Consider the following 13,131-nt stretch of genomic DNA (forward strand, 5'->3'; position numbering starts at 1 on the left):
AACGAAAAGTAACTATTAGTGAAAATACACTCCACACATCTCCCATGGAGAGAACAAAGGAGATAACGGCAATTGTCATGCGGTAAAACAAAGGATAAAAAGAAACCAAAATACCACAATAGGGATGTAGGACCTTATTGCTTTATATTATGAATTGAACATGTAGCTACTCTTAATCCACAGCTGGGGCATCTCTGCCTCCCTTCTGCTGCTCTACAGGCCATCTTAGTTAAGATAAAGAACAAATACATCACCCTTGTTAATCAGTGTGTTGAATGATGATGTCAGGATGCTGGGTAGGCCAGTGGGTTTCCCAGTGCTCTGTCTACGGAGTGGATTCATTCTCTTGGATTAGATGGATATAGCCTCTGAGGATTAGTGGGCATCTCAGCTCTGGCATCATTCGGACACATCCAGACCCGGATTTATTTTCCAGATTATGTAAGTGTAGGTCTCAAATAAAAATGTATCAGATTTTTTTGGTAATAATCTTCTATTACTTTCACTCTCTTCACTTGTCATATTTTTGTTCTATATCTTTTCTCACTGTAATAAGTCAAATGTTCAGTATGTGCTACAAACAAAAAACAAAGGAAACATCTTACTGAATACATTTATTAACTTTGCAGTATCACTTATCAAATGTTTTTGCTTATTTCCTCCCAAACAACTTCTATCTGTACTATATTTACAGATATAAAAGGGCTAAAACCATGTCCTGCTCAACAATTGTTTTAACAAAAGCAACAGCAAAGAGCTTAGGCAAGAGGCATTGTCACTCCTTAAATTCGTCTGTGGTGTACCATCCTCAAAACCAGAAATATATACTGCTAACAAGCACTGATGCACATGATACAAAAACAACGCAATACATAACATCCTTTGTGGTTTACATTCATTATAAATGTACCATTTGGTCCAACTCAAAGTTGACCCTTTCAAATGTATCCCTTTAGGAATAACAGGTAAAAAACATTAAAAAGAAAAATTGCATAACAGTTTGGAAAAGAATCGAGGAACAAGAGGCTGGTGGTAAACTTAGATTACAAATGACTCCCCTCATCAAAGAAGATAAAAGGCATCAATAATTCTGACAACATTCACTTGATAGACAACATCTTGATTGCTCTCCAGGCTGACAAATGACAGCAGGCTTAACTTTACAGAAGCAAAACAAACATTGTCTTGTCTGCTGGGTAGATACATTGACTAACATAACTGCACTAACATAATCAATGCTGAACAGCTTCAAAATAGTACCATGATGAAGGATCGAACATATCCCACATTTCTTTGTGAAATAACAAATCCCTTTTTATATCCTGTCTCTTTAAGATTTCAAACATACATCACACTATTGGTCGGTAATGACAACCATGTCAGGATTTCTTAGTGATACAACAATTACATTGAGAATGGCTCAAATCAGTTAGGAAAGTGGTATAGTAAACAAATAATACAACAGATCTTCAAGACAAAGCATGCACAAAGAAAAAGACTTTCACTCTGTGTTTACAGAATGGTCAATGTTAACACTGTAGTCAGTGTTGTTGCTGTTGTGGCAACTACACATTTTAGAAATGTTTCGGCATGTAAGATGCATTGAGTTGTTCTCCCTACAGGTAATTCCACATGCTGTATTTACGTAAATTTAAACTCAAGATTTCATTTTACGGAATAGCCTCACAAACTGGACTCTACATTCAGATCACTGCACTGACACTGAAATACTGTACCATCTACCAATACACTTAGCACATGAAGATGTTGAGTACTTTAAACAGTCTATGACAGAATGCACTAAGACTGCAAATAAGACTGCAAATAACGCACAAATCAACTTCCAAGCTTAATCTTGGGGTTCAATCTATAGCAGTTACAGCAAGAAAAGACACATTTCAGAGCCAAAGATAACCAAAAGGGTTATGGAATACTGTGTTATTACATGAACATAATACACAGCTCAGAATAAGACGGTCCTCTGATAAGCAGCACCACTGCACACATAATCCTGTTACTTCCATCGTATGTAGTTACATCGTAAAAATCCCGGGTCAGATTGCACAACTGATGCTCAATATTATGTGTTTTCGCTTAACTACAATAAATGTTGTGAAGACTTTCATGAGGACACAGTTTTGGTAAATTTAGAAGAAACGTGTCTAGAATAGGCATCTGAAACCAGGTGAAGTTTATGCAGATGGTGGTGTCATGTCTGTCCTAAAATGGAAACTAAAAGTAGCAAAGGCATTGTATACACTAATAGTGGGGAGACCTTCTGTACTGTAGTAGAGTGGAGGCATGCTACATTCTGATTGGTTGCGCTAAAAGCAGTGAAAGTTAATGAAAAATACAACTGACATGACTACAGAGAGAAAAAAAAGACAAGTGACATGACACAGGCTAAGAAAACCACAGGAGGCCAAACAGAATCAGAGGGAGGCCTACTGTTTTGACAGAATGACCAATGTTTTTCTCTCTGCTACTATCTTATGGCACTTGAACTTTCCACAGAGAACGGGCAAAAAAAGACTAACAAAAAAATTACTAACCAATGAAAATAATTATTTCAAAACATACATGTAAACTGATTATCATTTGCAACCCCCACAAACAAAAAGAAAGAAACATTATAATGTCAAGAAAAAAAATAAAAAAGACAAAATATGACAGACTACAGCGTAACTATTGCAGCTGCTGGTGGACACAATCTGATCTTTGTGGTATGTCAATCAATCAAAGCACTGAGGGGTCAAAGGTCCTTCTAGATTCTTTGTTAGGTTGACAAAGTCACTTTGGCACTTAGATATTTAAACTTCATTAACTTCCATACCCCGTCTCACTAAGTGCACTTTTGGCTTGGTACAAATACATTTGTGCTTCGAGTTAATACAAAATGCATAGATATTCCAATATGAGCAATCTGGCAATAACAGGCAAAAGTCTAGTATTGTTAAAGTGCATGTCATTGATACAACAGCATACTACGAATGCAAATGGTATCAATATTATTATTTTGTACTAATCATTCGGCCTGTTCCCTTCAACAAAAATGAACTACTAGACAGTACCTTTCCTTCATAACTAGTAAAATACCCTTCATGCACCACAGATATTGTAGCATTGAACACTGGACTTTTTATAGAGATTTTCCATTGAGATGGATCTCTTTTGGCACATCTTTAACTATGGCTTTTTGTTATGGCCTTTAAAAAAAGGTGAACAATTGTTCAGTGTCAGCTGAAGGATGGAACACAGGGACCCAGAGAGGCTGGAGACTGGGCTACATCAGCCCAGACATAGACACTGCAGGCTGGGTCCCTGTCATGTTTGGTCGTATGCGAGTGGAGCTTTACCACCGGCCACTGACACTGGCCATGTCAGCATGGAACTGACGAGACAAGCGCCCGCTGGCGCCCCCTTCCAAGAACGAGGACCTGATAGGCGGCTCGAACAGCTTCCTTCGGTTCTTGTTTAGTTCTATAAAAGACAAAATAACGGAACAACATCAATTTCCATTCTTACAGGTTTAAATGTTAAAGAACAGAGTGCCTAGTCAATCTCACACAGCAGTCTTAAAGTAATAAAAAAAATATTTTGTTATTATTTTTCTATAGAAGGTTTTGACAAACTTTCCTAATTTGGATTTATGCTTGTGTCAAGGTTGAGATGATTTGGGGCCATGCTTTTGAACATTAGAAAAGGTTTGTTTCAGCATCAGCTAGGGCTGCACGATAATGGTTTACATGTGCAATTACTTTGTGCAATTACTTCATATTTCTAGATTACTTTAATACCTGGACCTGTAATTTAGTTATAATACTTTCAATGTTAGTTTGAGTTCACACAACTGCTGGCAACGAAGTCCGCTTTAAGCAAGCGAGTGGGACCAAGATATTGTACCATAGACACAACAGCATTTTTATCAAGAGTTTTGGTTTCAATATGGGTGCCTGAAAACATACATAATATGTAAGAAAATTCCCCTCAAGTGTTTACAAAGTTTCCCTTCAATGTACACTTCAATGTTTTGACACAGGCTGTACCTTCAAATCCATAATGTGTTAAATGTTTCAAAAGCACGTAACTAACTAACTTTTTTATTCAATTTATTAGCACATTATGTAGGCAATTAGCTCTATTTTGAAGTGAGACCATCTACCCAGTTTGGAAATTGTAAATCAATTGTAATAATAAATCATAATCGTAATAAATCATAATCCGGATAGCAATATTTTATACAAATCGCATCCTTAGCATCAGCCAAAAAATACTGACATTTTCAGATCCTAGAATGCTACAGTGTATCTGGTCTCATCAGATATAACCTGCACAAAGTAGCCCTTTGCTAACCAAATGGAATGTAGGGAGAACATTTTCAATTAAAACTGTTCAACAGCCTATCAAAGAGCAAAATGTTTTGCCCACAAACCAATACAAATTTAAAAAGTAAATTTGTCAACTTGTTTCAACATATTCCACAAGTTAAATGGGAGGACAATGCAACCCAACAGTTTATTGGAGTTTTGAAACAGATAACATTTAATTAACAATGACAAGAAAGATTTGCTTTAAATACCCAAAAGTATTAGACAACAAAACCTATCTTTGTGAGCTACAGTATTGGTTTGCTGGCCCAACTAATGTTTCACAATATGCCAATAAAACAGTTGAACCTCTAAATGATTAATTTAATGCCGGAATAATTATTCCTTCCAGCAAAAACCTGATATGACCATTTGAGACTGGTTACTCCAAAGTTGCTTTGTTTACTGGCTCAAATACAAGAACAGTTGGAGTTGCCTCACTGAGAACAGAGAACGCAATATTGTAATTGTTCAATTATGACAGCTGTGTGAGCTTGGCCGTTGCATAAAAAGGCCATGCACAATTTTTTTTCTGCAAGTACTATGAGTTGGTAAACCAAATTAAAGGGTTCATACTGCCACCTAGAGAGTTGTTTGAACAGATATAAAGCCAGTATTGCTTATCTACTGCCACCTGCAGTTAAGGGACATTTGTATAATGAATTGTCTGGTTCTCTCCTCTCTTTGTAAAGCCCTTCAGCAGAGATGAGAGTTGATCAGAGCATGGACATGGAGCGCAGCAGTCCAAATAACTTTAGCCTTGAGTCTTTCCCTTAACAACAGAACACAAACAAACAGCCCCAAAAGACATTTTGTGCTAGGAATGTTCAACAAATGAGACCAAATGTCTAATTTAAAAATGAATAGAGGCATGTTTTGTAGCAATTATTGTAGCCTTTCAGTTTTGCCGATTGCATGATCACACTAGTGGCGGCAGATAGGTTTGTCCTTGTCCAATGAAGCCATTGGATTTGGATTTCTATTGGCCACGGCATTACAGGTTAACCAGGTGGATATTTTCTCTGGCTTTGTAAAGACTACTGCCTGACAGGAGCATTGTTCCCACCCTCAAAGGTAAACTTTTCAAAACAGGGATGGTACTAGTTTTTTGCTAGCTAACTAGTCTCATTTTGAGATTGCGATTAAAATTACAGAGGATGTGCTTAAACAGCTTCCATGCACATCACTACAGTACCTGCCATTAGTTGTGCCATTTCCTATTAGCTGGCTAGCTATCAGACTGAATGCCATTCGGGCATGTGACATAGCCACAAAAACAGAGGCTAAATGAAAAGCACAGATGCCAATACTTAACACGGCCTCTAATTAAAATAGCTTCTCGAGCATCACTCAAGACCCGCCTTAACTCTTTCTACAGAATTATTATTGGCCCTAATCTGCCAGTATGGCCCAGTAGGATAAGCCTGGGCTTCCACAACATGACACTGGGTTCACAAACACATACACAAATACACACAATGTTTGTACATTACCATAGTCATTCACACCTGAGATGGCAAGCAGCATTTTCCTGCGTGCCCCAAATGTGGTGATGCCCAGCTCTTTCAGGTCTTGGTCCGTCAGAGTGAGGAAGGTCTGGAGATCAATCTGAAAGGAGTGCATATTCACCGTCAATATACTTTAATCACACTATACTATATTTTCTTTGGGGGGGGGGGGGGGTCTATTCCACCTTTGCAACCTGAAGCCTATCACACAATGACATGTTTGCAGCTTGTGTGCTCTGCCTCTGGTTTCAGTACTGGTAAGTATCAGTTTGACATAAATATACTTATAGTGGCATATCTCTCAGATTTAGTAAGCCAATCAGCAGGGATAGATGGAGGCTCCTGCTCACATGTCCATATGGCTAAGCCAAGCTATGGCACCTATAGGTCAGTACCTCCTGTTGTTGGAACACGTCAGTGTATTTTCCCAGGCCAAGCTTGCTGAACAGCTCTGGCAAGTCCGATCCTTTCAGAGAGGACTGGACACTACAGCCGTTGCTCCCGGTGACCGAGGAGATGCAGTCCATGTAGTTACTGCTACTGAGATAGTGATCTGCAGCTGTCAATCAAAAGCATTCACAAGAAGAATTCACTGAAATATTGTTTTGACAAAAGTGTGTTTCTCTAAAGCATCAGGAATGGGGACTCTCTTTGATATACAACATTGTGAAAAGGGTAAGAACACACGGTGGAAACTAGAAAACATTAAGAATAGTAAATGAGATGTGTTCATGTGTATGACTGAAGTGAGATAGCTAAGCAATGTGAAACAATGTTGATTTGGTCACTTTAGCTTGGACGGTTCAAGGTCTCATTAATTAATTCCAATTATGCAAATGCTTTTAATTAGTATAGTCGATGACAGTTTCTACATTTGGATACCCAAGACACCTGATACAAAGGTGGTTTGGTCTTTATAACTTAACTAAATAAAAATTAACTAAGTATATTTCTCTTATCACAATGGTATAGAATTTCAAGGTAGTATAGCCTTAAAGCTTTAAACTTGGTATTATAGCACGACTGGCCATGACCATTTTCAATTAAAACCTCTTTGTTTCTAAACCCATGTTAACTTATGCTTGTCTGAACGCATTAACAATGTTGGTTTGAGTTGATCGCTTGGATTTTGTAGGAGGAAAAACATCTAGAATGTCAGGATTTGTATTCAAGCTTATGGTACTTTTTGTTCTGTTAAAATGCATTGGGAGCTCATTTAAATTGTTATAAAAATTATAAATGACATAGAAAAATATTTTAAAACAAGTTCCAAAAGCAAGCACAACTAAGTATCTGAAACTGGTCTTTTGAACTTTGCAGACATTAATGAAGAAGAAGGAACATTAATGACACATCTACTCTGATTCCAACATTATAACTAATTAAGTTATCTTCTCGCAGCTTCTGCAGTTAAAGGTTATATTTATTCATCACAACATTTTAATCAAAACTTTTGCTGGGAGTGTGTTAATCTAGCCTTTTTGCCTTTCTCTTTCTTTGATATCATACATTTTGATTAGATGTGTATCTGCTAGGTTGCTCACCGGATTTGTTCTGCTTCCTCTTAGGACTGCTAACAGATGCTGGGAATTCAGTGTGGCTGGGAAGACCATTCCCAACCCCATTCCTGTCTCTCCAGTTGTCAGAGTCACTGCCATTGGCCACACCTTCTCTACTGCCAGAGCGGGACAGGGACAGAGGGGAGCCCTGGGGGTGAGATGAAGACATCACGTCAAACGGAAACATGCACGGCTGTTTTAACCTCTCATCAGATCAGACTGAAACATGGACTTCTGTTTTAACCTCTCATCAGATCATATTGAAACATGGACTGCTGTTTTAACATCTCATCAGATCAAACTGAAACATGGGCTGCTGTTTTAACCTCTCATCAGATCATACTGAAACATGGACTGCTGTTTTAACATCTCATCAGATCAAACTGAAACATGGGCTGCTGTTTTAACCTCTCATCAGATCATACTGAAACATGGACTGCTGTTTTAACATCTCATCAGATCAAACTGAAACATGGGCTGCTGTTTTAACCTCTCATCAGATCATACTGAAACATGGGCTGCTGTTTTAACCTCTCATCAGATCAGACTGAAACATGGGCTGCTGTTTTAACATCTCATCAGATCAGACTGAAACATGGGCTGCTGTTTTAACCTCTCATCAGATCATATTGAAACATGGACTGCTGTTTTAACATCTCATCAGATCAAACTGAAACATGGGCTGCTGTTTTAACCTCTCATCAGATCATACTGAAACATGGACTGCTGTTTTAACATCTCATCAGATCAAACTGAAACATGGGCTGCTGTTTTAACCTCTCATCAGATCATACTGAAACATGGGCTGCTGTTTTAACCTCTCATCAGATCAGACTGAAACATGGGCTGCTGTTTTAACATCTCATCAAATCAGACTGAAACATGGGCTGCTGTTTTAACCTCTCATCAGATCATATTGAAACATGGACTGCTGTTTTAACATCTCATCAGATCAAACTGAAACATGGGCTGCTGTTTTAACCTCTCATCAGATCATACTGAAACATGGACTGCTGTTTTAACATCTCATCAGATCAAACTGAAACATGGGCTGCTGTTTTAACCTCTCATCAGATCATACTGAAACATGGGCTGCTGTTTTAACCTCTCATCAGATCAGACTGAAACATGGGCTGCTGTTTTAACCTCTCATCAGATCATACTGAAACATGGGCTGCTGTTTTAACCTCTCATCAGATCATACTGAAACATGGGCTGCTGTTTTAACCTCTCATCAGATCATACTGAAACATGGACTTCTGTTTTAACCTCTCATCAAATCATACTGAAACATGATATGATTTAAGTTCAGAGTAGAATTTAACATACTTTTCTGCTTGTTGTTTTTATTCAACCCATAATTATGGGCATTACTCTTTGCATATTTGGAATGTCAACAGTAGAAATGCTGTTCCATTGGTGTTTACCTCATAGTCAGAGTTTACCTCGTAGGTGGTACTCATGCTGGGTTTGTAGGGCACATGATTAGCCCTGCGAAGCTCCTTAATGGTCTCTGCTGGCATGGATTTGGAGAAACCAAGACCACTCCATGTGTTAGTAGGGGTCCGCACCTCAGTCACAACAGGCTTCTTCAACATGGCTGAAAAGAGAGAAATAAAATTGTTTACGTCTATTGCCCCTAGGTTTGCCTTTGGTACTAGGTAGCTAAATTGCTTCCCATCAACTGGATGCATGCAAACCAGTCCAATCAGCTTCATACCATCCGACTATCAAAAACTCCTTCCGCACTAGTTTAGCAAGGGGAAGACGCACTTGGTTACTCTAAGCTCATCCTCAGGATTTTTCCTGCATATAAAACCCAGAGGCGGCCACCTTCCCAAAATCTTACATGGCCTCTGTGTGTCGGCATGGTAAAACATAATTTTGCGCTCATACGCTAAATAGGCTACCAAAGAAACACTTCAGCAAATGCTGATTGGTAGGTTTCCCCATAATTGGGCTGTTTGATGGGTCTGGGCGGATCAATATACAGACATGGTTGTATTAAAATTTCTCGGTTTACTGTCAATGATCTGGCAACCTTGCATACATGACCTAACAAGTCCTGACATCGCGGAGATGAGTAAAGTCGAAATAACAAGTGGAAAGGAAGGTTTTGAGTGAGGAACCGAAGGGTTAAAATTAAGAGACCACTGCAAATTGAACGCTTCTGTTCCTCACTCAAAACTTTTGGAAAGGAAAGAAAAAGGTGCAGTGGTCTCTTAATTTTGTCCAGAGATGTATACAGCTCATTTGCATTTTTAATGCAAGTCAAATTAACAGGAACATAGTATAACAACGGAAATAGACAACAATAATATTAACTGTGATGAATTATAAAGCTTGATGAGTGATAACAAATTTTTATGCGATTCCTAAATCTTCCAATGAACCTAGTTTAAATGCTCAGTGGGAAAATGTTTTCCGGTGGCCCAGACAAAATGAAGAGAGAATGATATGCTCTGTAAGCTAGACGCATTGTGGAGCCAATGTGTTTGGGGGCTTAGGAAAACAACCAGGCAGAAACTACAGACTGGATGTACTTAAATCCAATAAAATGTCTACTAGTCCTGGACAGGCAGAGGAGAACAAAAAACCTACATACGTAAAATCAAATAGGTAACATGTTAATATGTAAAGAATAGATACATTGTTTGTATTTTGCTTAGGGAAGGATAATATAGTGTGCATTAGCTGCCCTACTAGTCATTGACAACAGGGCAGATTTAACACAGTAATAGTTTTATTGTTTTAAGTGTGTATCCAGATATTATATCAAGTATATCAGCGGGGTGTCTGGTGGAGCGTGGGGTAGCGGGGGTTGCCTAATTCTGAACCTTTGCCTAATTCTGAGCCAGGAAAAACCCTGATCCTTGAATCTGAGAAAAAATGGGAGACACTGGTTTGGCTGAAGCTGGAAACAAGTGGCAGGAAAAATCTGATGAACCTCTACTGCTTTTGCAGAGAGAGAAGAAGGCAAGCGATCCTTTCCAAACAGATTCTCTGTCTGAATAAGCGCCATTAAAAGGGCCCATTTCTTTCATTCCTCAAGTTACCACTATCCGGAAACAAAGCTGAATCTCTAAAATGTAACAGGGCACATTTGGTGATGAAGGAAACAGAAGCATGAACCAAGACGAGACCCAACAGGCAATCTAGCAAGAAATCCATTGAGAGAAATAGTTGAAACAGCATGGCAAAAGACCTGGTTTGGAACGCAAACCCTGCTTTGTACCCTCGTTCCAGCTGGATTGGACCCATTGTCGGAGGCTAACCTGAATACAAGAATGAGCAACATTTCTAGTAAAACACCATACTGTCAGAGCCCCTAGTGACATTACAATGCAGGGTAAGAACACCTTCCCTAAGTGGACAGTTAGCAGACAGAGCAAAGCAGGTTGTAAAGAAAGCTTGTTCTTCAGAAGAGCTTCAGAACATCTGCTCAGGACAATGAAGAGCAAGAGCTGAAAAGAATGACACTTACCTTTGGTTGCTAACAGCTTTTTCTGTTCATATTCAAGTGCCTGAAATTGAAAAGGACAAGGTCAATGTTTTTCTGTCTTTCTATCAGTCAAATTCAAATGATTCTATTGACGTAAGTGGGTGAGAGAGAAAAGTGGAATTGGAATACCTCAAGCTGTACCTGCATGTTGGCAAAGGAAGAATGTGGTGCCAAACGGATCCTGTCCCTCTCATTCTGCTGTGCTGCCCTCTCTGCTGCCCGCTCACTGCCAGGTGCCCTTTTATCAGTCACTGGGCTGTCTGAAGCACTCGACTCGGGGTCTGACAGAAGGCAGTCGGAGCTGTGGGAGGACAACAGAGGAACATTAGACAGACAACATGGTACAAACCCCATTACAACCCAGAAGCCTACAGCTCAGCTCAAAGACAGCACCTTAGGATGTGGCATATCATAATGTTATGACACAGCATGACAGAATGCAGAGTCCCTTGCCATGTCCCCTAATAGCTCATAACCCCAAGCCTCTTTTCAGACTGAAAAAATTGAGTAACTGTATCCTATTCTTGTACAGAGTCATACCAATGGACAAGAGTTATTTATTTGTCAACATTCCTATCCTTTAGGCATGAAAATTGATTACTAACAATACTACATTTTCTTTATATAACAAATAACAAAGACAATTTCAAAGATGCTTTAAAAAAAACTACAATGAATTTAGAGTTCTGGAGACGTCTTGACCTGGTAATGGGCTTCCACAGCAGAGTTAGGACATAACTGAACTCTGTAAGATGTAAATGTCTTACAGCAGCTCTGGACAGACATACTGGAGATGGGAGTTTTTGGTCCCCTGCAGGAGCTCCACTGCCTGCCGTTTCCCTGATGTTTTACAGGAAGCCAGCATTTGCTTCAGCTCGTTGCCGTTGGCTGAGTGAGACGGGCTTCTGGGCATGCCCACTTCCACAAATGTGTCAGAGCCTGGCAGAAAGAAAGTAAAATAGCATTTGTTCAAAACTATTAACAGGTGGGACATAATATTCCTGCATTCACAATGTGATGGTTTTGTTCTAAGTTACACTTAGAATGTGACGTTCATTCAGTCTTTATAATGAGTGTGAGATTCTAATTGGATTACATACTCTGACTGCTATCTTTCGATTACTACTTTTATGCAAATATTGGAACTCTACTATCATTTCATTCTTAACAGAACACATTAGTATCAGTGTCTGAGCAAACATTCCTGGTTGTTGAAGACTAGAGTTGCCATGTTCGGTTTTCAGGCAAAATTCGTCTCCTTTGAAAACAATGCGGGAAACATTTGTTGTGGGTGTTAAGTCTTTGGGCTACTACTACGATTTAACCATGAATGTAATGACATTAAAAGGTATTAATTTCCATTTTCAAATAATTGTTACTGAACTTAGCAAAAAGGTTTTATTGGGCCGTGGTGGGTGTGTGTGTGTAACTGTGTGTGTGTGTTGAAAAAGTGCTGCAGGCAGCTATGCACCAGATTGCGTGCACATCATGACAAGCGACATGGGAATGAAAAACAGATCCATTGAATATGTGCTTTGAATGTAAACATTAGACTGCAGTTTGTTAACATCCTCTGCTCTAAAAAGTTGTTGAAAAAGTAGTTGCATCATTTAAAAAGATCAAAATGCATATTCTGATATAACGGACTGAGTTATATCAGAATATATGGCTTAAACACACAAAAGAAGAATATGTTTCACGATTTACTGTGACCTATTTTGAAAATGAAACACCTAATTTGCAAAAAAAAAGTTTCAATAGTCAATTAATACAAGCCAGGTCCCAAACATTTTTGTCATGTCAACATACTTTTTATTTAAAAACACATTTAGACACCATGTTTTGATGTTACTCAGTAAAGTCACTCCAAATAAATAATATGGTCATGCCTACTACGGCTAACTAATGGTTTATGTTCAACGCTACGATGCGTTGTTGCACAATAGCCAGGGGTGAAGGTTCTTTCAGTATGATTTACTGCCTGGTCTTATCCACTCAGTTTTAAGTGGTTAGTAAGAAAACATAAGACACGCCTGTTCCTAAGAGTCCTATCCACCAGGAATGGAATGAAAATATTTTATTGAGCCCCATTAGGAAGAAAACAGAAACTGCTGTTTATTTCAACCATATCTCTCGTCCATCTGAGGTTTTCTTGTGTAATTCCCACTCAACACCACATGGGGACGTGACCACTA

General features: G+C 38.9%; 1 protein-coding gene across 10 annotated transcripts in view; it reads right to left on the bottom strand.

Annotated features, from left to right (window-relative positions):
• LOC105010548 (protein bicaudal C homolog 1-A) overlaps window positions 1-13,131 on the bottom strand; it is a 75,374-nt gene continuing 62,243 nt past the window's right edge. For 2 of the 10 annotated variants that reach the window (XM_010869892.4, XM_020047679.3), the window contains 8 exons: window positions 11,704-11,875; window positions 11,066-11,237; window positions 10,919-10,958; window positions 8,862-9,034; window positions 7,420-7,582; window positions 6,271-6,434; window positions 5,861-5,975; window positions 1-3,480 (listed from right to left, as the gene is read on the bottom strand). In XM_010869892.4, the coding sequence (XP_010868194.2) occupies window positions 3,353-3,480; window positions 5,861-5,975; window positions 6,271-6,434; window positions 7,420-7,582; window positions 8,862-9,034; window positions 10,919-10,958; window positions 11,066-11,237; window positions 11,704-11,875 (1,127 nt within the window). In that variant the 3' untranslated portion in view covers window positions 1-3,352. The remainder of the gene's footprint in view (window positions 3,481-5,860; window positions 5,976-6,270; window positions 6,435-7,419; window positions 7,583-8,861; window positions 9,035-10,918; window positions 10,959-11,065; window positions 11,238-11,703; window positions 11,876-13,131) is intronic. The other 8 variants (XM_020047678.3, XM_010869899.4, XM_010869898.4 and 5 more) reach the window with 8 other exon arrangements.

This window comes from Esox lucius, chromosome 6 (assembly GCF_011004845.1).
Source record: "Esox lucius isolate fEsoLuc1 chromosome 6, fEsoLuc1.pri, whole genome shotgun sequence".
NCBI classification, from domain to species: domain Eukaryota; kingdom Metazoa; phylum Chordata; class Actinopteri; order Esociformes; family Esocidae; genus Esox; species Esox lucius.